Source organism: Salvelinus alpinus, chromosome 1, assembly GCF_045679555.1.
Source record: "Salvelinus alpinus chromosome 1, SLU_Salpinus.1, whole genome shotgun sequence".
In the NCBI taxonomy this organism is placed as follows: domain Eukaryota; kingdom Metazoa; phylum Chordata; class Actinopteri; order Salmoniformes; family Salmonidae; genus Salvelinus; species Salvelinus alpinus.
The window spans coordinates 13172395-13197640 of NC_092086.1; the positions used below are offsets into that span (position 1 = coordinate 13172395).

A 25246-nucleotide genomic window follows, 5' to 3' on the forward strand; every position below is an offset into this window, starting at 1 on the left:
TTGTCGTTCCTTTACGTTAAATGTGTGTGTATTGGCTAGTTGACGTTCCTTTACGTTAAATGTGTGTGTATTGGATAGTTGTCGTTCCTTTACTTTAAATGTGTGTGTATTGGCTCGTTGTCGTTCCTTTACTTTAAATGTGTGTATTGGCTAGTTGTCGTTCCTTTACTTTAAATGTGTGTGTATTGGCTAGTTGTCGTTCCTTTACTTTACATGTGTGTATTGGCTAGTTGTCGTTCCTTTACTTTAAATGTGTGTGTATTGGCTAGTTGTCGTTCCTTTACTTTAAATGTGTGTATTGGCTAGTTGTCGTTCCTTTACTTTAAATGTGTGTGTATTGGCTAGTTGTCGTTCCTTTACTTTACATGTGTGTGTATTGGCTAGTTGTCGTTCCTTTACGTTAAATGTGTGTATTGGCTCGTTGTCGTTCCTTTACTTTACATGTGTGTGTATTGGCTAGTTGTCGTTCCTTTACTTTAAATGTGTGTGTATTGGCTAGTTGACGTTCCTTTACGTTAAATGTGTGTGTATTGGCTAGTTGTCGTTCCTTTACGTTAAATGTGTGTGTATTGGCTAGTTGTCGTTCCTTTACTTTAAATGTGTGTGTATTGGCTAGTTGTCGTTCCTTTACGTTAAATGTGTGTGTATTGGCTAGTTGTCGTTCCTTTACTTTAAATGTGTGTGTATTGGCTAGTTGTCGTTCCTTTACTTTAAATGTGTGTGTATTGGCTAGTTGTCGTTCCTTTACGTTAAATGTGTGTGTATTGGCTAGTTGTCGTTCCTTTACGTTAAATGTGTGTGTATTGGCTAGTTGTCGTTCCTTTACGTTAAATGTGTGTGTATTGGCTAGTTGTCGTTCCTTTACTTTAAATGTGTGTATTGGCTAGTTGTCGTTCCTTTACTTTAAATGTGTGTGTATTGGCTAGTTGTCGTTCCTTTACGTTAAATGTGTGTGTATTGGCTAGTTGTCGTTCCTTTACGTTAAATGTGTGTGTATTGGCTAGTTGTCGTTCCTTTACTTTACATGTGTGTATTGGCTAGTTGTCGTTCCTTTACGTTAAATGTGTGTGTATTGGCTAGTTGTCGTTCCTTTACGTTAAATGTGTGTGTATTGGCTAGTTGTCGTTCCTTTACGTTAAATGTGTGTGTATTGGCTAGTTGTCGTTCCTTTACTTTACATGTGTGTATTGGCTAGTTGTCGTTCCTTTACTTTACATGTGTGTGTATTGGATAGTTGTCGTTCCTTTACTTTACATGTGTGTGTATTGGATAGTTGTCGTTCCTTTACTTTAAATGTGTGTGTATTGGCTAGTTGTCGTTCCTTTACGTTAAATGTGTGTGTATTGGCTAGTTGTCGTTCCTTTACGTTAAATGTGTGTGTATTGGATAGTTGTCGTTCCTTTACTTTAAATGTGTGTGTATTGGCTAGTTGTCGTTCCTTTACGTTAAATGTGTGTGTATTGGCTCGTTGTCGTTCCTTTACGTTAAATGTGTGTGTATTGGATAGTTGTCGTTCCTTTACTTTACATGTGTGTGTATTGGCTAGTTGTCGTTCCTTTACTTTAAATGTGTGTGTATTGGCTAGTTGACGTTCCTTTACGTTAAATGTGTGTGTATTGGCTAGTTGTCGTTCCTTTACTTTAAATGTGTGTGTATTGGCTAGTTGACGTTCCTTTACGTTAAATGTGTGTGTATTGGCTAGTTGACGTTCCTTTACGTTAAATGTGTGTGTATTGGCTAGTTGACGTTCCTTTACTTTAAATGTGTGTGTATTGGCTAGTTGACGTTCCTTTACTTTAAATGTGTGTGTATTGGCTAGTTGACGTTCCTTTACTTTAAATGTGTGTGTATTGGCTAGTTGTTGTTCCTTTACTTTAAATGTGTGTGTATTGGCTAGTTGACGTTCCTTTACTTTAAATGTGTGTGTATTGGCTAGTTGACGTTCCTTTACGTTAAATGTGTGTGTATTGGCTAGTTGACGTTCCTTTACGTTAAATGTGTGTGTATTGGCTAGTTGACGTTCCTTTACATTAAATGTGTGTATTGGCTAGTTGACGTTCCTTTACGTTAAATGTGTGTGTATTGGCTAGTTGACGTTCCTTTACGTTAAATGTGTGTATTGGCTAGTTGACGTTCCTTTACGTTAAATGTGTGTATTGGCTAGTTGACGTTCCTTTACTTTACATGTGTGTGTATTGGCTAGTTGTCGTTCCTTTACTTTACATGTGTGTGTATTGGCTAGTTGACGTTCCTTTACTTTAAATGTGTGTGTATTGGCTAGTTGACGTTCCTTTACTTTAAATGTGTGTGTATTGGCTAGTTGTTGTTCCTTTACTTTAAATGTGTGTGTATTGGCTAGTTGACGTTCCTTTACGTTAAATGTGTGTGTATTGGCTAGTTGTCGTTCCTTTACTTTACATGTGTGTGTATTGGCTAGTTGACGTTCCTTTACGTTACATGTGTGTGTATTGGCTAGTTGTTGTGGAATTGTTAGATATTACTTGTTAGATATTACTTGTTAGATATTACTTGTTAGATATTACTTGTTAGATATTACTTGTTAGATATTACTTGTTAGATATTACTTGTTAGATATTACTTGTTAGATATTACTTGTTAGATATTACTTGTTAGATATTACTTGTTAGATATTACTTGTTAGATATTACTTGTTAGATATTACTTGTTAGATATTACTGCACTGTCAGAAACTGAGAAGCACAAGCATTTCTCTACACCCCGCAATAACATCTGATAAAGTCGTGCACGTGACCACTACAATTTGATTTGATTTGACGTGTCAGTCTGTGCCTATTGCACCCTATCCCTTATGGGCCGTTGGTCGACAGTAGTGCACTGTAAAGGGAATAGGGTGCCATTTGAGAGGCATATTAGGGCTGAGGGATGTACCGCTGCACTGCACAGACACGGTGCGTAGCTACAGCCACATATCTGACTGTCGTGAAATGGTTCTATAACTCAGGTTCAACATTATGTTATGTGTTAGAAGGTGTCATATATATATACCTGAGAATATGTCATTTTGAGATTAGCGGGCCGGCGGTGGCCTCGAGGTTAGAGAATGCGGGAAGGTAACCAGAGTCCTCACAAACACATAGACTGTTAGAGTCTCACACTCACACCCTGCTTCACTAGTAGTAAGAGAGAGAGACAGAGGCAGAGAGAGAAGGAGAGAGAAAGAGACAGACAGAGAGAGAGAGACAGAGAGAGAGACAGAGAAAGAGCGAGAGAGAGAGATACAGAGACAGAGAGAGAGAGAGGGAGAAAGAGAGAAAGAGCGAGAGAGAGAGATACAGAGACAGAGAGAGAGAGAGGGAGAAAGAGAGACAGAGAGGGAGAGAGAGATACAGAGACAGAGAGAGAGAGAGGGAGAAAGAGAGACAGAGAGGGAGAGAGAGATACAGAGAGAGAGAGAGAGAGAAAGAAAGAGAGAGAGAGAGGGAGAAAGAGAGACAGAGAGGGAGAGAGAGTGCATGAATCAGTCTGACATTTCAAAGGGCCAGAACTGTGAACTGTGTGTGTGTGTGTGTGTGTGTGTGTGTGTGTGTGTGTGTGTGTGTGTGTGTGTGTGTGTGTGTGTGTGTGTGTGTGTGTGTGTTCATTCATGTATTTTTCAGGTAAAAGCTGTGTGGCTGGCATTAGCCAGACTGATTAATGTCTTTGGTAAACAGCTAAACTGATTGATTTCAATGGTAAAAAGCTGTGTGGGTAGTATTATAAGCTGTGAGGGTAGTATTATAAGCTGTGAGGGTAGTATTATAAGCTGTGAGGGTAGTATTATAAGCTGTGAGGGTAGTATTATAAGCTGTGAGGGTAGTATTATAAGCTGTGAGGGTAGTATTATAAGCTGTGAGGGTAGTATTATAAAAGCTGTGAGGGTAGTATTAAAAGCTGTGTGGGTAGTATTACAAGCTGTGAGGGTAGTATTAAAAGCTGTGAGGGCAGTATTAAAAGCTGTGAGGGCAGTATTAAAAGCTGTGAGGGTAGTATTAAAAGCTGTGAGGGTAGTATTACAAGCTGTGAGGGTAGTATTAAAAGCTGTGAGGGTAGTATTATAAAAGCTGTGAGGTTAGTTTTAAAAGCTGTGAGGGTAGTATTAAAATATGTGAGGGTAGTTTTATAAGCTGTGAGGGTAGTATTATAAAAGCTGTGAGGTTAGTTTTAAAAGCTGTGAGGGTAGTATTACAAGCTGTGAGGATAGTATATTATTAGGATAGTAAGGATAGTATTAAAAGCTGTAGGGTTAATATTAAAAGCTGTGAGGATAGTATTTACAGACCAGACCAGCCAATTCCACCCCCTAGTTTACAGACCAGACCAGCCAATTCCACCCCCTAGTTTACAGACCAGACCAGCCAATTCCACCCCCCTAGTTTACAGACCATCCATTTCCACCCCCTAGTTTACAGACCATCCAATTCCACCCCCTTGTTTACAGACCAGACCAGCCAATTCCAACCATAGTTTACAGACCAGACCAGCCAATTCTACTCCCCTAGTTTACAGTCCAGACCAGCCAATTCCACCCCCCTAGTTTACAGACCAGACCAGCCAATTCCTGTCATGTTTTGTCATTGATTATCATGTCTTGTCCCTGTGCTTCCCTTCTATTCGTTTCCCTCTGCTGGTCTTATTAGGTTCTTTCCCTCTTTCTATCCCTCTCTCTCCCCCTCCCTCTCTCCCTCTCTCGCTCTCTCTCTCTATCGTTCCGTTCCTGCTCCCAGCTGTTCCTCATTCTCCTAACTACCTCATTTACTCTTTCACACCTGTCCCCTATTTTGCCCTCTGATTAGAGCCCTGTTTCTCCCTCTGTTTTCCGCTTCTGTCCTTGTCGGATCCTTGTTTGATGTTTGCTGTTCTGTGTCCTTGTTCCGCCCTGTCGTGTTTTTGCCTTCTTCAGATGCTGCGTGTGAGCAGGTGTCTATGTCAGCTACGGCCTGTGCCTTCCCGAAGCGACCTGCAGTCTGTGGCCGCGTCTCCAGTCGTTCCTCTCTACTGACGAGAGGATTTCAGTTTTCCTGTTTTGGATTTACCTAAGATAATATCCAGGAGTATCGGTTTTTGTTTAAGACTGGAATAAAGACTCTGTTTCTATTAAGTCGCTTTTGGGTCCTCATTCATCAGCATAACAGAAGGATCCGACCAAGAATGGACCCAGCGACTACGGATTCTCGCAACACTGCCGTCGAGTTCCAGGGAGCAATGCTCGGCAGACACGAGCAGGAATTGTCTGCTGCTCGTCATGCCGTTGAGACCCTGGCCGCTCAGGTCTCCGACCTCTCAGGACAGTTTCAGAGTCTTCGTCTCGTGCCACCAGCTACTTCCTGGTCTTCCGAGTCTCCGGAACCTAGGGTTAATAACCCACCATGTTACTCTGGGCAGCCCACTGAGTGTCGCTCCTTTCTCACCCAGTGTGATATTGTGTTCTCTCTCCAGCCCAACACATACTCAAGAGAGAGAGCTCGGATCGCTTACGTCATATCACTCCTTACTGGTCGGGCTCGGGAGTGGGGCACAGCTATCTGGGAGGCAAGGGCTGAGTGTTCTAACGATTATCAGAACTTTAAAGAGGAGATGATACGGGTTTTTGATCGTTCAGTTTTTGGGAAGGAGGCTTCCAGGGCCCTGGCTTCCCTATGTCAAGGTGATCGATCCATAACGGATTACTCTATAGAGTTTCGCACTCTTGCTGCCTCCAGTGACTGGAACGAGCCGGCGTTGCTCGCTCGTTTTCTGGAGGGACTCCACGCTGAGGTTAAGGATGAGATTCTCTCCCGGGAGGTTCCTTCCAGCGTGGACTCTTTGATTGCACTCGCCATCCGCATAGAACGACGGGTAGATCTTCGTCACCGAGCTCGTGGAAGAGAGCTCGCGTTAACGGTGTTCCCCCTCTCCGCATCTCAACCATCTCCTCCCACCGGCTCAGAGACTGAGCCCATGCAGCTGGGAGGTATTCGCATCTCGACTAAGGAGAGGGAACGGAGAATCACCAACCGCCTTTGCCTCTATTGCGGTTCTGCTGGACATTTTGTCATGTCATGTCCAGTAAAAGCCAGAGCTCATCAGTAAGCGGAGGGCTACTGGTGAGCGCTACTACTCAGGTCTCTCCATCAAGATCCTGTACTACCTTGTCGGTCCATCTACGCTGGACCGGTTCGGCTGCTTCCTGCAGTGCCTTGATAGACTCTGGGGCTGAGGGTTGTTTTATGGACGAAGCATGGGCTCGGAAACATGACATTCCTCTCAGACAGTTAGGGAAGCCCACGCCCATGTTCGCCTTAGATGGTAGTCTTCTCCCCAGTATCAGATGTGAGACACTACCTTTAACCCTCACAGTATCTGGTAACCACAGTGAGACCATTTCCTTTTTGATTTTTCGTTCACCTTTTACACCTGTTGTTTTGGGTCATCCCTGGCTAGTATGTCATAATCCTTCTATTAATTGGTCTAGTAATTCTATCCTATCCTGGAACGTTTCTTGTCATGTGAAGTGTTTAATGTCTGCTATCCCTCCTGTTTCTTCTGTCCCCTCATCTCAGGAGGAACCTGGTGATTTGACAGGAGTGCCGGAGGAATATCATGATCTGCGCACGGTCTTCAGTCGGTCCAGAGCCAACTCTCTTCCTCCTCACCGGTCGTATGATTGTTGTATTGATCTCCTTCCGGGGACCACTCCCCCTCGGGGTAGACTATACTCTCTGTCGGCTCCCGAACGTAAGGCTCTCGAGGATTATCTGTCTGTTTCTCTCGACGCCGGTACCGTGGTGCCTTCTTCCTCTCCCGCCGGAGCGGGGGTTTTTTTTGTTAAGAAGAAGGACGGTACTCTGCGCCCCTGCGTGGATTATCGAGGGCTGAATGACATAACGGTTAAGAATCGTTATCCGCTTCCCCTTATGTCGTCAGCCTTCGAGATTCTGCAGGGAGCCAGGTTCTTTACTAAGTTGGACCTTCGTAACGCTTACCATCTCGTGCGCATCAGAGAGGGGGACGAGTGGAAAACGGCGTTTAACACTCCGTTAGGGCATTTTGAATACCGGGTTCTGCCGTTCGGTCTCGCTAATGCTCCAGCTGTCTTTCAGGCATTAGTTAATGATGTACTGAGAGACATGCTGAACATCTTTGTTTTCGTTTACCTTGACGATATCCTGATTTTTTCACCGTCACTCGAGATTCATGTTCAGCACGTTCGACGTGTACTCCAGCGCCTTTTAGAGAATTGTCTCTACGTGAAGGCTGAGAAGTGCGCCTTTCATGTCTCCTCTGTCACATTTCTCGGTTCTGTTATTTCCGCTGAGGGCATTCAGATGGATCCCGCTAAGGTCCAGGCTGTCAGCGATTGGCCCGTTCCTAAGTCACGTGTCGAGTTGCAGCGCTTTCTCGGTTTCGCTAATTTCTATCGGCGTTTCATTCGTAATTTCGGTCAAGTGGCTGCCCCTCTCACAGCTCTGACTTCTGTCAAGACGTGCTTTAAGTGGTCCGGTTCCGCCCAGGGAGCTTTTGATCTCCTCAAGAAGCGTTTTACATCCGCTCCTATCCTTGTTACTCCTGACGTCACTAAACAATTCATTGTCGAGGTTGACGCTTCAGAGGTGGGCGTGGGAGCCATTCTGTCCCAGCGCTTCCATTCTGACGATAAGGTCCATCCTTGCGCTTATTTTTCTCATCGCCTGTCGCCATCGGAACGCAACTATGATGTGGGTAACCGCGAACTGCTCGCCATCCGCTTAGCCATAGGCGAATGGCGACAGTGGTTGGAGGGGGCGACCGTTCCTTTTGTCGTTTGGACTGACCATAAGAACCTTGAGTACATCCGTTCTGCCAAACGACTTAATGCACGTCAAGCTCGTTGGGCGTTGTTTTTCGCTCGTTTCGAGTTCGTGATTTCTTATCGCCCGGGAAATAAGAACACCAAGCCTGATGCCTTATCCCGTCTCTTTAGTTCTTCTGTGGCTTCTACCGACCCCGAGGGGATTCTCCCTGAAGGGCGTGTTGTCGGGTTGACTGTCTGGGGAATTGAGAGACAGGTAAAGCAAGCACTCACTCACACTGCGTCGCCGCGCGCTTGTCCTAGTAACCTTCTGTTCGTTCCTGTCTCTACGCGTCTGGCTGTTCTTCAGTGGGCTCACTCTGCCAAGTTAGCTGGCCACCCCGGCGTTCGGGGTACGCTTGCTTCTATTCGCCAGCGGTTTTGGTGGCCTACTCAGGAGCGTGACACGCGCCGTTTCGTGGCTGCTTGTTCGGACTGCGCGCAGACTAAGTCAGGTAACTCTCCTCCTGCCGGTCGTCTCAGACCGCTTCCCATTCCTTCTCGACCATGGTCTCACATCGCCTTAGACTTTATTACCGGTCTGCCTTCGTCTGCGGGGAAGACTGTGATTCTTACGGTTGTCGATAGGTTCTCTAAGGCGGCACATTTCATTCCCCTCGCTAAGCTTCCTTCCGCTAAGGAGACGGCACAAATCATCATTGAGAATGTGTTCAGAATTCATGGCCTCCCGTTAGACGCCGTTTCAGACAGAGGGCCGCAATTCACGTCACAGTTTTGGAGGGAGTTCTGTCGTTTGATTGGTGCTTCCGTCAGTCTCTCTTCCGGGTTTCATCCCCAGTCTAACGGTCAAGCAGAAAGGGCCAATCAGTCGATTGGTCGCATATTACGCAGCCTTTCTTTTCGAAACCCTGCGTCTTGGGCAGAACAGCTCCCCTGGGCAGAATACGCTCACAACTCGCTTCCTTCGTCTGCTACCGGGCTATCTCCGTTTCAGAGTAGTCTTGGGTACCAGCCTCCTCTGTTCTCGTCCCAGCTCGCCGAGTCCAGCGTTCCCTCCGCTCAGGCTTTTGTCCAACGTTGTGAGCGCACCTGGAGGAGGGTCAGGTCTGCACTTTGCCGTTACAGGGCGCAGACTGTGAGAGCCGCCAATAAACGTAGGATTAAGAGTCCTAGGTATTGTCGCGGTCAGAGAGTGTGGCTTTCCACTCGTAACCTTCCCCTTACGACAGCTTCTCGCAAGTTGACTCCGCGGTTCATTGGTCCGTTCCGTGTCTCTCAGGTCGTCAATCCTGTTGCTGTGCGACTGCTTCTTCCGCGACATCTTCGTCGCGTCCACCCTGTCTTCCATGTCTCCTGTGTCAAACCTTTTCTTCGCGCCCCCGTTCGTCTTCCCTCCCCCCCCCCGTCCTTGTCGAGGGCGCACCTATTTACAAGGTACGGAAGATCATGGACATGCGTTCTCGGGGACGTGGTCACCAGTACTTAGTGGATTGGGAGGGTTACGGTCCTGAGGAGAGGAGTTGGGTTCCATCTCGGGACGTGCTGGACCGTTCGTTGATTGATGATTTCCTCCGTTGCCGCCAGGGTTCCTCCTCGAGTGCGCCAGGAGGCGCTCGGTGAGTGGGGGGGTACTGTCATGTTTTGTCATTGATTATCATGTCTTGTCCCTGTGCTTCCCTTCTATTCGTTTCCCTCTGCTGGTCTTATTAGGTTCTTTCACTCTTTCTATCCCTCTCTCTCCCCCTCCCTCTCTCCCTCTCTCGCTCTCTCTCTCTATCGTTCCGTTCCTGCTCCCAGCTGTTCCTCATTCTCCTAACTACCTCATTTACTCTTTCACACCTGTCCCCTATTTTGCCCTCTGATTAGAGTCCCTATTTCTCCCTCTGTTTTCCGCTTCTGTCCTTGTCGGATCCTTGTTTGATGTTTGCTGTTCTGTGTCCTTGTTCCGCCCTGTCGTGTTTTTGCCTTCTTCAGATGCTGCGTGTGAGCAGGTGTCTATGTCAGCTACGGCCTGTGCCTTCCCGAAGCGACCTGCAGTCTGTGGCCGCGTCTCCAGTCGTTCCTCTCTACTGACGAGAGGATTTCAGTTTTCCTGTTTTGGATTTACCTAAGATAATATCCAGGAGTATCGGTTTTTGTTTAAGACTGGAATAAAGACTCTGTTTCTATTAAGTCGCTTTTGGGTCCTCATTCATCAGCATAACAATTCCAACCATAGTTTAAAGGCCAGACCAGCCAATTCCACCCCCTAGTTTACAGTCCAGACCAGCCAATTCCACCCCCTAGTTTACAGTCCAGACCAGCCAATTCTACTCCCCTAGTTTACAGTCCAGACCAGCCAATTCCACCCTCTAGTTTACAGACCAGACCAGCCAATTCCACCCCCTAGTTTACAGACCAGACCAGCCAATTCCACCCCCCTAGTTTACAGACCAGACCAGCCAATTCCACCCTCTAGTTTACAGACCAGACCAGCCAATTCCACCCCCTAGTTTACAGTCCAGACCAGCCAATTCTACTCCCCTAGTTTACAGTCCAGACCAGCCAATTCCACCCTCTAGTTTACAGTCCAGACCAGCCAATTCCACCCCCTAGTTTAAAGGCCAGACCAGCCAATTCCACCCTCTAGTTTACAGTCCAGACCAGCCAATTCCACCCTCTAGTTTACAGACCAGACCAGCCAATTCCACCCCCCTAGTTTACAAACCAGACCAGCCAATTCCACCCTCTAGTTTACAGTCCAGACCAGCCAATTCTACTCCCCTAGTTTACAGTCCAGACCAGCCAATTCCACCCTCTAGTTTACAGTCCAGACCAGCCAATTCCACCCCCTAGTTTAAAGGCCAGACCAGCCAATTCCACCCTCTAGTTTACAGTCCAGACCAGCCAATTCCACCCTCTAGTTTACAGACCAGACCAGCCAATTCCACCCCCCTAGTTTACAGACCAGACCAGACAGTTTAACGAAAAAGCTTTAAATAAATGTTAAGATCCAGGTCATGTGACATGATTGTGTGTGTCACACGAGGCCCAAATGGGACTTTAACGGTAGACTCAGCTGGATTGAAGTGACAACGAGCAGCGCCGTCCTGCAATGCAAGACTTCCCACAGTCCCACAGTGTATCTATCATGAGCACGGGGTGCACTTCAGGCTGCTACAGCAGGCGAGCTACAGCAGGCGAGCTACAGCAGGCGAGCTACAGCAGGCTAGCTACAGGACCAAAACACTGGAGGAGTTTCAACGCTTTTTGTTGTTGTGGAAATGTACCCCATATTTTATTTACTTTGTTTATGCAACGTCATCTGACCGAGTCTACTTTTTATTGTCACGTCTGCTCCCCACTCCCATTCTCTGGCGCTCGAGGTCTCCAGGCTGCTCATCATTACTCACACCTGTCTCCATCGGACTCACCTGGACTCCATCACGTCATTGATTGCCTCTCCTATATCTGTCACTTCCTCAGTTTCATTCCCGTGTCTGCATTGATGTTGTTATGTTTCTCTTGTCCAGACGCTGTTCTCGTTTAGTTTCATGTCTATTTATCATTAAATCCTCACTCTGTACTTGCTTCCCGTCTCCCAGCGACTGTCGCTGTGGAAATGTTACATTTATAGGCAGAGAAGACTGTGCTGTACTGTAGTGGTTCTCAAACCTCTCCTCAGAGACCCCCAGACCTTACATCATGTCGTAAGTAGCTCTGAACTAGCTCACCTGGTTCACCTAGTCAAGGGCTTGATGATTAGTTGATGATTCGTTGATGATTCCTTGATGATTCCTTGATGATTCCTTGATGATTCCTTGATGATTAGTTGATGATTCGTTGATGATTCATTGATGATTAGTTGATGATTCGTTGATGATTCGTTGATGATTCGTTGATGATTCGTTGATGATTCCTTGATGATTCGTTGATGATTCCTTGATGATTCGTTGATGATTCGTTGATGATTCCTTGATGATTAGTTGATGATGAGTTGTAATGAAAGTAAAGGAGAGCAGTATTACTGTTTTCACCAGGATATTTCTTTATGAATATATCAATATAATAAATGAACGTATGAACATGAAATTCAACAAGCAGCATATGAAGACATATTCAAGTGAGACAGAATATATTAAACACATCATCTTGAAGTCCTCAACACCAAAACATTAGTATTTAATAAGCATACATATTGTTACTGTGCTAGAGCAGTTCAGTTGTATTGTACGTACATTATATTGTCTAATATTATACCGTGTATTGTATTGTATTGTATTCAAGGTACTGTATTCTATTGTACTGTATTATACTGTATTCTATTGTACTGTATTATACTGCATTGTATTATACTGTATTATACAGTATTGTACTGTATTGTACTGTATTGTACAGTACTGTATGGTTAAGTACTGTATTGTATCGTACTGTATTGTATTGTACTGTATAGTAATGTATTGTATAGTACTGTATGGTTAAGTACTGTATTGTATTGTACTGTATTGTACTGTATGGTTAAGTACTGTATTGTATCGTACTGTTTTGTATTGTATAGTAATGTATTGTAATGTATTGTATAGTACTGCATTGTATTGTACTGTATTGTATTGTACTGTATAATATTGTATAGTACTGTATTGCATATAATTGTATTGTATTGTACTGTATTGTATAGTATTGTACTGTATAGTATTGTACTGTATAGTATTGAACTGTATTGTATTGTACTGTATTGTATAGCATTGTACTGTATAGTATTGTATTGAATTGTATTGTATTGTACTGTATTGTATAGTAATGTATTTTATAGTACTGTATTGTGTAGTATTGTATTGTATAGTATTGTACTGTACTGTATAGTATTGTATTGAATTGTATTGTATTGTATTGTATAGTACTGTATTGTATTGTACTGTAATGTGTAGTATTGTAACACATATATTATGGTCATGAGACAGTGTTAAAGTGTTCAGACAATCCAACAAGCTGATCAAAACAATGAACCTTACTGTATTATACTGTATTGTATTGTACTATAATGTGTAGTATTGTACTGTATTATACTGTATTGTATTGTACTATAATGTGTAGTATTGTACTGTATTATACTGTATTGTATTGTACTATAATGTATTGTATTGTACTATAATGTGTAGTATTGTACTGTATTATACTGTATTGTACTATAATGTGTAGTATTGTACTGTATTATATTGTATTGTACTATAATGTGTAGTATTGTACTGTATTATATTGTATTGTACTATAATGTGTAGTATTGTACTGTATTATACTGTATTGTATTGTACTATAATGTGTAGTATTGTACTGTATTATACTGTATTGTATTGTACTATAATGTGTAGTATTGTACTGTATTATATTGTATTGTACTATAATGTGTAGTATTGTACTGTATTATACTGTATTGTATTGTACTATAATGTGTAGTATTGTACTGTATTATACTGTATTGTATTGTACTATAATGTGTAGTATTGTACTGTAACGGTACACATATATTATGGTCATGAGGCAGTGTTAATGTGTTCTTATCAAAACAATCAACCTTTACTCTGTATTATACTATATTACATCTTATATCTCCAATTATAAACTGGGTGGTTTGAGCACTGAATGCTGATTGGCTGACAGCCGTCGAATACCAAGGGTATGACAAAACATGTATTTTTACTGCTCTAATTACGTTGGTAACCAGTTTATAATAGCAATAAGGCACCTCAGGGGTTTGTGGTATATGGCCAAGGGTTGCATCCAGGGCTGTAAGAACAGCCCTTAGCCGTGGTATATTGGCCATATACCACATCTCCTCGTGCCTTTTAATGCTTCAATATCCCTTTGTTTTTGTTGCACATTCAACATCACAATGTAAAGGTATGTTTCAATAATATCCATAATAAACTTACTACAGAGCTATAACATCCCCGCACCAAACAGACGGGAAATAACACAACTCTGATACGGAAATATAGATTTCATATATTTAGTCATAGTATTTAATATATACTTTCCTCAATATATAGTTTAATCTCCTATACCTTCCCTCCCTCCCCCCAAAAAACACCCCTTTCTATCACAGTTCACGAGGTCAAATATATTCATATAATAATTTTTTGTAATTTTTTTAACTAAACCTTTGAATATATATTTTGTTGTGTGGCTGGTATGTCTATAATGTTCTGATGATCTGGTCAGGTTTCTTAGGACTCTTCATGATTTTTTTTTTTTACCTCAGTCCTTCCATATACTTCTTCAAGGGTCCTAAAACGCAATGAGGCCTTTTTTGAAGTCTTTACGGTGCTTCGGGTGAGGTTTTGGGCTACGTCCCAAATCGCACCCTATACCCTTTATAGTGCACTACGGCACATAGAGCTCTGGTTAAAATGAGTACACTACATAGGGGACATAGAGCTCTGGTTAAAATGAGTACACTACATAGGGGACATAGAGCTCTGGTTAAAATGAGTACACTACATAGGGGACATAGAGCTCTGGTTAAAATGAGTACACTACATACGGGACATAGAGCTCTGGTTAAAATGAGTACACTACATAGGGGACATAGAGCTCTGGTTAAAATGAGTACACTACATAGGGGACATAGAGCTCTGGTTAAAATGAGTACACTACATAGGGGACATAGAGCTCTGGTTAAAATGAGTACACTACATAGGGGACATAGAGCTCTGGTTAAGATGAGTACACTACATAGGGGACATAGAGCTCTGGTTAAAATGAGTACACTACATAGGGGACATAGAGCTCTGGTTAAAATGAGTACACTACATAGGGGACATAGAGCTCTGGTTAAAATGAGTACACTACATAGGGGACATAGAGCTCTGGTTAAAATGAGTACACTACATAGGGGACATAGAGCTCTGGTTAAAATGAGTACACTACATTAGGAGATATATTGCCATGTGGAACGCATCCTCTGTGATGAAACAGGAAGAGGAGAAGCTGTCTGGTTTCCTCTTAGCACCCTTTCCATCGCCACATTGGTCCTTCCTTCCACGTCCACATTGGATTGAATCTCTAATGTAGGGCACTACTTTTGTAGGGCACTACTTTTATAGGGCACTACTTTTAAAGGGCACTACTTTTATAGGGCACTACTTTTAAAGGGCACTACTTTTATAGGGCACTACTTTTATAGGGCACTACTTTTATAGGGCACTACTTTTATAGGGCACTACTTTTATAGGGCACTACTTTTGCCCAGAGCCTGAACTACATTAGGAATAGGCTGTCATTTGAGACGTAAACCACTGTTCCCCTGCCACCCTGTCTACATAACTATATCTATCTGATCACTGTTCCCCTGCCACCCTGTCTACATAACTATATCTATCTGATCACCCTGTCTACATAACTATATCTATCTGATCACCCTGTCTACATAACTATCTATCTGATCACCCTGTCTACATAACTATATCTATCTGATCACTGTTCCCCTGCCACCCTGTCTACATAACTATATCTATCTGATCACTGTTCCCCTGCCACCCTGTCTACATAACTATATCTATCTGATCACTGTTCCCCTGCCACCCTGTCTACATAACTATATCTATCTGATCACTGTTCCCCTGCCACCCTGTCTACATAACTATCTATCTGATCACTGTTCCCCTGCCACCCTGTCTACATAACTATCTATCTGATCACTGTTCCCCTGCCACCCTGTCTACATAACTATATCTATCTGATCACCCTGTCTACATAACTATATCTATCTGATCACTGTTCCCCTGCCACCCTGTCTACATAACTATATCTATCTGATCACCCTGTCTACATAACTATATCTATCTGATCACTGTTCCCCTGCCACCCTGTCTACATAACTCTATCTATCTGATCACCCTGTCTACATAACTCTATCTATCTGATCACCCTGTCTACATAACTCTATCTATCTCATCACCCTGTCTACATAACTATATCTATCTGATCACCCTGTCTACATAACTCTATCTACCTGATCACCCTGTCTACATAACTCTATCTATCTGATCACCCTGTCTACATAACTATATCTATCTGATCACTGTTCCCCTGCCACCCTGTCTACATAACTATATCTATCTGATCACTGTTCCCCTGCCACCCTGTCTACATAACTCTATCTATCTGATCACCCTGTCTACATAACTCTATCTATCTGATCACCCTGTCTACATAACTCTATCTATCTCATCACCCTGTCTACATAACTCTATCTATCTGATCACCCTGTCTACATAACTCTATCTATCTGATCACCCTGTCTACATAACTATATCTATCTGATCACCCTGTCTACATAACTATATCTATCTATCTGATCACCCTGTCTACATAACTATATCTATCTGATCACCCTGTCTACATAACTATATCTATCTCATCACCCTGTCTACATAACTCTATCTATCTGATCACCCTGTCTACATAACTATATCTATCTGATCACCCTGTCTACATAACTATATCTATCTGATCACCCTGTCTACATAACTATATCTATCTCATCACCCTGTCTACATAACTCTATCTATCTCATCACCCTGTCTACATAACTATATCTAACTATATCTATCTGATCACCCTGTCTACATAACTCTATCTACCTCATCACCCTGTCTACATAACTATATCTATCTGATCACCCTGTCTACATAACTATATCTATCTGATCACCCTGTCTACATAACTCTATCTACCTCATCACCCTGTCTACATAACTCTATCTATCTGATCACCCTGTCTACATAACTATATCTATCTGATCACACTGTCTACATAACTATATCTATCTGATCACCCTGTCTACATAACTCTATCTGATCACCCTGTCTACATAACTATATCTATCTCATCACCCTGTCTACATAACTATATCTATCTCCCCCCAACCCTCCACTCCCCAACCCTCTCCCCCAACCCTCCACTCCCCAACCCTCCACTCCCCAACCCTCCCCAACCCTCCACTCCCCAACCCTCTCCCCCAACCCTCTCCCCCAACCCTCCACTCCCCAACCCTCTCCCCCAACCCTCCACTCCCCAACCCTCTCCCCCAACCCTCCACTCCCCAACCCTCCACTCCCCAACCCTCTCCCCTAACCCTCCACTCCCCAACCCTCTCCCCCAACCCTCCACTCCCCAACCCTCCACTCCCCAACCCTCCACTCCCCAACCCTCTCCCCCAACCCTCCACTCCCCAGCCCTCCACTCCCCAACCTTCTCCCCCCTCTCTCTCTCTCAGCACTGTTCCTCCCCCAAGGACTCCGAGTTCTCTCCCAGGTCGATGGAACCTGAGGACCTCCTCATCTTCCCTCTCCCTGGTACTCCAACCAGACCGGACCCCACCAGGCCTCCAGGCCCCCCAGGCAGCCTTCCTCCCCCGTGCCCAGGGTAGACCTCCATGGAGCTGGATATGGACTGGAGTGAGTGGTCCCTGAAGTAATGGAAGGCCTCCTGGTCGAGGTAGTTCTGCTCCTCCCTGAGACCCTGCTCCAACACTTTGCGCTTGTGCCGGAACTCAATGACCGTCTTGGTGTAGGAGTTGAGGGTGGTGACGGAAGCTGCCATGCAGCAGGTGAAGGAGCCCCATGCCAGGCTGAGGGAGAGAGAGGGAGGGAGAGAGAGTGGGAGAGAGTGGGAGAGAGAGAGGGAGAGAGACTGATTCAGCCAATGGAAATTCCTCTTCTTCCTCTTGAGTGTGTGTTTGTGAACGTGCGTGTGTGTCTGCGTGTGCGTGTCCCAGACAACAGCTGTCTTCTCTAGCTCCAGCCATAGACGTGGAAGATAGAAAGTCAAGGACAATCTAAGGTACACCCAATTGGCACCCTATGCACATAAGGCGGAGTCTGGCCAAAAGTAGTGCACTATGTAGGGAATAGGGTGCCATTTGGGACGAAGCGCCTAGAGAAAACAGCCATATGTGTTGGTGTTTGTAAATACGCCTGGGTTGATATGGACACAACGGTGGGTCGTCAGCTGGTTTCTAGATGGAGATGTTGCTTGTGTTCCGAGATGGAGATGGACAGTATAGAATGACATGGAATGAATAGAACTTCTAGAATGTTCAGTGCATTCTGGAATCACTGGTTTATATACTACACCATTTCTGCTGCTTTTCGACTGTGACACCAGTGTTTCACTGGAGAAATGTACAGTAAGTAACCAATCATATTCAGACAACGATATGGCTTCAGAATGAGTACTGACCAGAGGAACAGTCATCACTCATACCAAACACACAGACAGACAGTATGAGTACTGACCAGAGGAACAGTCATTACTCATACCAAACACACAGACAGTACAGAATGAGTACTGACCAGAGGAACAGTCATTACTCATACCAAACACACAGACAGTACAGTATGAGTACTGACCAGAGGAACAGTCATCACTCATACCAAACACACAGACAGACAGTATGAGTACTGACCAGAGGAACAGTCATTACTCATACCAAACACACAGACAGACAGTATGAGTACTGACCAGAGGAACAGTCATTACTCATACCAAACACACAGACAGACAGTACAGACAGACAGTATGAGTACTGACCAGAGGAACTGTCATTACTCGACCAAACACACAGACAGACAGACAGACAGACAGACAGACAGACAGACAGACAGACAGACAGACAGACAGACAGACAGACAGACAGACAGACAGACAGACAGACAGACAGACAGACAGACAGACAGACAGACAGACAGTATGAGTACTGACCAGAAGGACCATCCATAGTCCCAGGTGTGGGGTCTCCAGTCTTCAGGACCCAGACTAACTGTGATCTGGAAAACCTGGGTGTACATCATATGGGCCACCATGCCTAGCAGACCTGAGGAGACACAGATACAGAGAAACACACACACACAGACACACACACACACACACACACACACACACACAGAGGTTTAATAACCTCTACAGGATCAGTGGGTCGGGGGGACCGCGGGGGGCGGGACGGTTGAGCTAACGTAGGCTAATGTGATTAGCATGATGATGTAAGTAACAAGAACATTTCCCAGGACATAGACATATCTGATATTGGCAGAAAGCTTAAATTCCTGTTAATCTAACTGTACTGTCCAATTTACATTAGCTATTACAGTGAAAGAATACCATGCTGTTGTTTGAGGAGATTGTTCAGTTATGAACTTCAAAATGTATCAATAAACCAATTAGGCACGTATGAGCATATATTACATAAGTTATGGTAATGACTCAGAAACACATTGTCATCTGTATGAGCATATATTACATTAGATATGGTAATGACTCAGAAACACATTGTCGTCTGTATGAGCATATATTACATTAGATATGGTAATGACTCAGAAACACATTGTCGTCTGTATGAGCATATATTACATTAGATATGGTAATGACTCAGAAACACATTGTCGTCTGTATGAGCATATATTACATTAGATATGGTAATGACTCATACACACATTGTCATCTGTATGAGCATATACAGTGGGGAGAACAAGTATTTGATACACTGCCGATTTTGCAGGTTTTCCTACTTACAAAGCATGTAGAGGTCTGTAATTTTTATCATAGGTACACTTCAACTATGAGAGACGGAATCTAAAACAAAAATCCAGAAAATCACATTGTATGATTTTTAAGTAATTAATTTGCATTTTATTGCATGACATAAGTATTTGATCACCTACCAACCAGTAAGAATTCCGGCTCTCACAGACCTGTTAGTTTTTCTTTAAGAAGCCCTCCTGTTCTCCACTCATTACCTGTATTAACTGCACCTGTTTGAACTCGTTACCTGTATAAAAGACACCTGTCCACACACTCAATCAAACAGACTCCAACCTCTCCACAATGGCCAAGACCAGAGAGCTGTGTAAGGACATCAGGGATAAATTGTAGACCTGTACAAGGCTGGGATGGGCTACAGGACAATAGCCAAGCAGCTTGGTGAGAAGGCAACAACTGTTGGCACAATTATTAGAAAATGGAAGAAGTTCAAGATGACGGTCAATCACCCTCGGTCTGGGGCTCCATGCAAGATCTCACCTCGTGGGGCATCAATGATCATGAGGAATGTGAGGGATCAGCCCAGAACTACACGGCAGGACCTGGTCAATGACCTGAAGAGAGCTGGGACCACAGTCTCAAAGAAAACCATTAGTAACACACTACGCCGTCATGGATTAAAATCCTGCAGCGCACGCAAGGTCCCCCTGCTCAAGCCAGCGCATGTCCAGGCCCGTCTGAAGTTTGCCAATGACCATCTGGATGATCCAGAGGAGGAATGGGAGAAGGTCATGTGGTCTGATGAGACAAAAATAGAGCTTTTTGCTCTAAACTCCACTCGCCGTGTTTGGAGGAATAGAAGGATGAGTACAACCCCAAGAACACCATCCCAACCGTGAAGCATGGAGGTGGAAACATCATTCTTTGGGGATGCTTTTCTGCAAAGGGGACAGGACGACTGCACCGTATTGAGGGGAGGATGGATGGGGCCATGTATCGCGAGATCTTGACCAACAACCTCCTTCCCTCAGTAAGAGCATTGAAGATGGGTCGTGGCTGGGTCTTCCAGCATGACAACGACCCGAAACACACAGCCAGGGCAACTAAGGAGTGGCTCCGTAAGAAGCATCTCAAGGTCCTGGAGTGGCCTAGCCAGTCTCCAGACCTGAACCCAATAGAAAATCTTTGGAGGGAGCCGAAAGTCGGTATTGCCCAGCGACAGCCCCGAAACCTGAAGGATCTGGAGAAGGTCTGTATGGAGGAGTGGGCCAAAATCCCTGCTGCAGTGTGTGCAAACCTGGTCAAGAACTACAGGAAACGTATGATCTCTGTAATTGCAAACTAAGGTTTCTGTACCAAATATTCAGTTCTGCTTTTCTGATGTATCAAATACTTATGTCATGCAATAAAATGCAAATTAATTACTTAAAAATCATACAATGTGATTTTCTGGATTTTTGTTTTAGATTCCTTCTCTCACAGTTGAAGTGTACCTATGATAAAAATTACAGACCTCTACATGCTTTGTAAGTAGGAAAACCTGCAAAATTGTCAGTGTATCAAATACTTGTTCTCCCCACTGTATATCACATTAGATATGGTAATGACTCATAAACACATTATCATCTCTTTGAGCATATATTACATTAGATATGGTAATGACTCATAAACACATTGTCGTCTGTATGAGCATATATTACATTAGATATGGTAATGACTCAGAAACACATTGTCATCTGTATGAGCATATATTACATTAGATATGGTAATGACTCATAAACACATTGTCATCTGTATGAGCATATATTACATTAGATATGGTAATGACTCATAAACACATTGTCATCTCTATGAGCATATATTACATGATATATGGTAATGACTCATAAACACACAGTACACATTAAATACCATTGATATGGATATATAGATCCTCAATAAGAGGACAATGCTGTGTGTAAATGGATTACAACACCGAAATGCAGCTGTTGTTTTTACGCATATAATCCTATTTCCTTTGTAGTCTCTACGGGTTCTGGTCAAAAGTAGTGCACTATGTAGGGAATAGGGTGCCATTTGCCTGCGACAGCAACAGCTGTCCTGCGGCTACAGCACCTGGGCTGAAACAGCTACGACCCGCTCTGGGCGGAACACACACACACACACACACACACACACACACACACACACACACACACACACACACACACACACACACACACACACACACACACACACACACACACACACACACACACACCTACACACCTACACACCTACACACCTACACACACACACACCTACACACCTACACACACACACACACAGTCATACACACACAGTCATACACACACACACAAACAGTCATACACACACACAGTCATACACACACACACCATTCATGTGGTATGAATGTCAGCCAGTGGAGGCAGTCATTACTCACTGGTGTCTATGGTGCTGACCTGCTCTGACCTGCTCTGAAGAGAGGAGGAGGAAGGGAGAGAGATACAGACAGAGAGAGAGAGAGAGACATACCACCAGAGAGAGAGAGGACAGAGAGAACAGAGAAGACAGAGGACAGAGAGGTCATGATCAGATGAGCTCCTGCATTTTTCAGCATGTTCTAGGAAAAATATAGATTTGGAGTTAGATAAACTTGGATTTTTTGTCAGGGACATGTACAGGATTCTACCCTCCACAGCTTAACCTTCACTCCAGATCAAAACTCAAAACCTACAACCTGATATAGGACGCGATTACGGAATCACCTAGAAGGCCCAAGCTATACACCAAATGCTCTGGCAAACAACCTGAAAACACCATCCGACCTGGAACTGAGTGAGTCATGTTTAGTCTGAAGCCATGTTTTATGTTCAAAAGCCAGGAAGAAAAATACACTACAATGATATATTTGACTTTATGATGACTGAATGCTGAGTCGGACTAGCAAGCTCGCTAGGACACGGAGATACAACTTCAATTAGCACTGACGTGTCAAGTGAGAGGTGTCAGAGCGCTTTAGTTCAACAATGGCAGGGGAATCAAACAGGCTACCCCAAACAAATGCAGAGCGCTTTGAAGTTGCCTCCCGCTGTTCAGAGGTAATTAAAATACAGTATCCTCTGTATGTAAAAAATTATAAGGCAAGAAAAGAGTACAAAATGAAGCTCCTTATGGAAAATCAAGAGACACTTTTTGTTGACTGTTATAAAAATGGGAACATTAGCAACTTAATCTTCCACACAGACCATCCCCTGGCATGGCACAGTGTTATATTAACACACTAACCCTCTGTTAAGAGGGGGGGGGGGTGTTAATGAGGGGTGGAAACTCAGGATATTAGACAATGAGGACTCTGAGTAAGCTAATATAAATCTCTGGAACAGTATTGGTACAGGGCAACCCCAAACAGTTTCAGCTGGACGTTCACCTAATCAAAAAATTAGCTCTGCAGGAGAAGCTCTCCCTTGAGAAAGATACCCCCACCCCGAGCGGGTCAGACCAGACCTCTTCATTATATAACCCCACAGACGAGCAACCCCAAGCAGAGAGTCAACCTCCCAGTACAGAGTACTACTCCCTCATTGAAATGAAGGATAAATTCACCCAGCTGGAGGTAAGGCAGGTGGAGCTGGAACAGCAGGTGATTACACTCCAGTCAGCACAGACCCAGACAACAGTCCAGCACAACAACACCCCCTTAACCAGACCCAGAGAGCTGGAGGTGGAGAGAGACATATCTGCACTCTGGACTGTGGTGAGACAACTTCGACAATATAAAAAGCATGAGCAGGAGAAGAACAGAGCACTAGAGGAGAGGATCAGACTGCTGGAGGAGAGGGTGAGGGGGATGGTGTGTGACAGAGAACCACCTACTAGAGAGGTGGCCACCCCCACAGAGAAGCCAGCAGAACAGCCCACCTCAGCTCTTGACAACAGTCTCGACACCACAGCAGAACAGCCCACCTCAGCTCTTGACAAAAGTCTCGACACCACAGCAGAACAGCCCACCTCAGCTCCTGACAACAGTCTCGACACCACAGCAGAACAGCCCACCTCAGCTCCTGACAAAAGTCTCGACACCACAGCAGAACAGCCCACCTCAGCTCCTGACAACAGTCTCGACACCACAGCAGAACAGCCCACCTCAGCTCCTGACAACAGTCTCGACACCACAGCAGAACAGCCCACCTCAGCTCCTGACAACAGTCTCGACACCACAGCAGAACAGCCCACCTCAGCTCTTGACAAAAGTCTCGACACCACAGCAGAACAGCCCACCTCAGCTCCTGACAACAGTCTCGACACCACAGCAGAACAGCCCACCTCAGCTCTTGACAAAAGTCTCGACACCACAGCAGAACAGCCCACCTCAGCTCCTGACAACAGTCTCGACACCACAGCAGAACAGCCCACCTCAGCTCCTGACAACAGTCTCGACACCACAGCAGAACACTTCATGGAACACAAAGCCTTCACTATCTCATCCTGGAATCTCAAGGCCTGAGGTCCTCTGCCTTTGGCCTAAAGAGCAGGAACCTGGACTTCATCAAATAAATTAGAAATACAGACATTGTCATCCTACAAGAAACCTGGTATAGAGGAGACAGACCCACTGGTTGCCCTCTAGGTTACAGAGAGCTGGTAGTCCCATCCACCAAACTACCAGGTGTGAAACAGGGAAGGTACTCAGGGCGTATGCCAATTTGTTATAGAGCAGACCTATCTCACTCTATTAAATTAATCAAAACAGGAATATTTTACAGCTTCTCCATCCTGGAGGAGGAAGTCAATCATTTCCAGACCCAGGGACATGTACTAGTCTGTGGTGACCTAAATGCTAGAACTGGACAAGAACCTGACACCCTCAGCACACAGGGGAACAAACACCTGTCTGGAGGTGACAGCATTCCCTCCCCCATATGCCCCCCAAAGCACAACTATGACAACATAACCAACAAAAACGGGTCACAACTCCTGCAGCTCTGTCGCACGCTGGGTATGTACATAGTCAATGGTAGGCTTCGAGGGGACTCTTATGGTAGGTACACCTATAGCTCATCTCTTGGCAGTAGTACTGTAGACTACTTTATCACTGACCTCAACCCTGAGTCTCTCAGAGCGTTCACAGTCAGCCCACTGACACCCCAATCAGATCACAGCAAAATCACAGTCTACTTGAACAGAACAATACTCAATCATGAGGCATCAAAGCCAAAGGAATGGAATAATATTAAGAAATGCTATAGATAGAAGGAATGTAGTGTAGAAACCTACCAACAAACAATCAGGCAACAACAAATTCAATCCCTTTTAGACAACTTCCTGGACAAAACGTTCCACTGTAGTGAAGGTGTAAACTTGCCAGTAGAAAATCTTAACAGTATATTTGACCTCTCAGCTTCCCTATCAAACCTAAAATGTTCAAATAGAAAACCGAAGAAAATGAACAACAATGACAAATGGTTTGATGAAGAATGCAAAAACCTGAGAAAGAAATTAAGAATCCTGTCCAACAAAAAACACAGAGACCCAGAAAACCTGAGCCTACGCCTACACTATGGTGAATCACTAAAACAATACAGAAATACACTACGGAAAAAGAAGGAACAGCACGTCAGAAATCAGCTCAATGTAATTGAAGAATCGATAGACTCTAACCATTTCTGGGAAAACTGGAAAACACTAAACAAACAACAACACAAAGAATGGTCTATCCTAAATGGAGATGTATGGATAAATCACTTCTCCAATCTTTTTGGCCCTATACCAAAAAACAAACAGCAAAAACATATACACGATCAAATACAAAGATTAGAATCAACTATTAAAGACCCACTGAATTTTCCAATTACATTGAATGAACTACAGGACAAAATACAAACCCTTTAACACAAAAAGGTCTGTAGTGTTGATGACATCCTCAAAGAAATTATAAAA

The 25246-nt window shown here is 44.0% G+C and overlaps 1 protein-coding gene and 1 long non-coding RNA gene across 2 annotated transcripts in view; both read right to left on the reverse strand.

The window, feature by feature from the left end:
• Positions 1-11792: 11792 nt before the first annotated feature.
• LOC139569946 (uncharacterized) lies at positions 11793-16684 on the reverse strand. Its single transcript, XR_011673980.1, has 2 exons — positions 15780-16684; positions 11793-15101 (listed from the first exon to the last, which is right to left on the reverse strand). It is a non-coding gene; the product is annotated as an uncharacterized lncRNA (long non-coding RNA).
• Positions 16685-17033: 349 nt separating this feature from the next.
• gsg1l (gsg1-like) overlaps positions 17034-25246 on the reverse strand; it is a 39549-nt gene continuing 31336 nt past the window's right edge. The window contains exons 4-5 of the mRNA XM_071391348.1: positions 18533-18644; positions 17034-17399 (exon numbers count right to left, since the gene is read on the reverse strand). Coding sequence (XP_071247449.1) covers positions 17042-17399; positions 18533-18644 — 470 coding nt within the window. The 3' untranslated portion in view covers positions 17034-17041. The remainder of the gene's footprint in view (positions 17400-18532; positions 18645-25246) is intronic.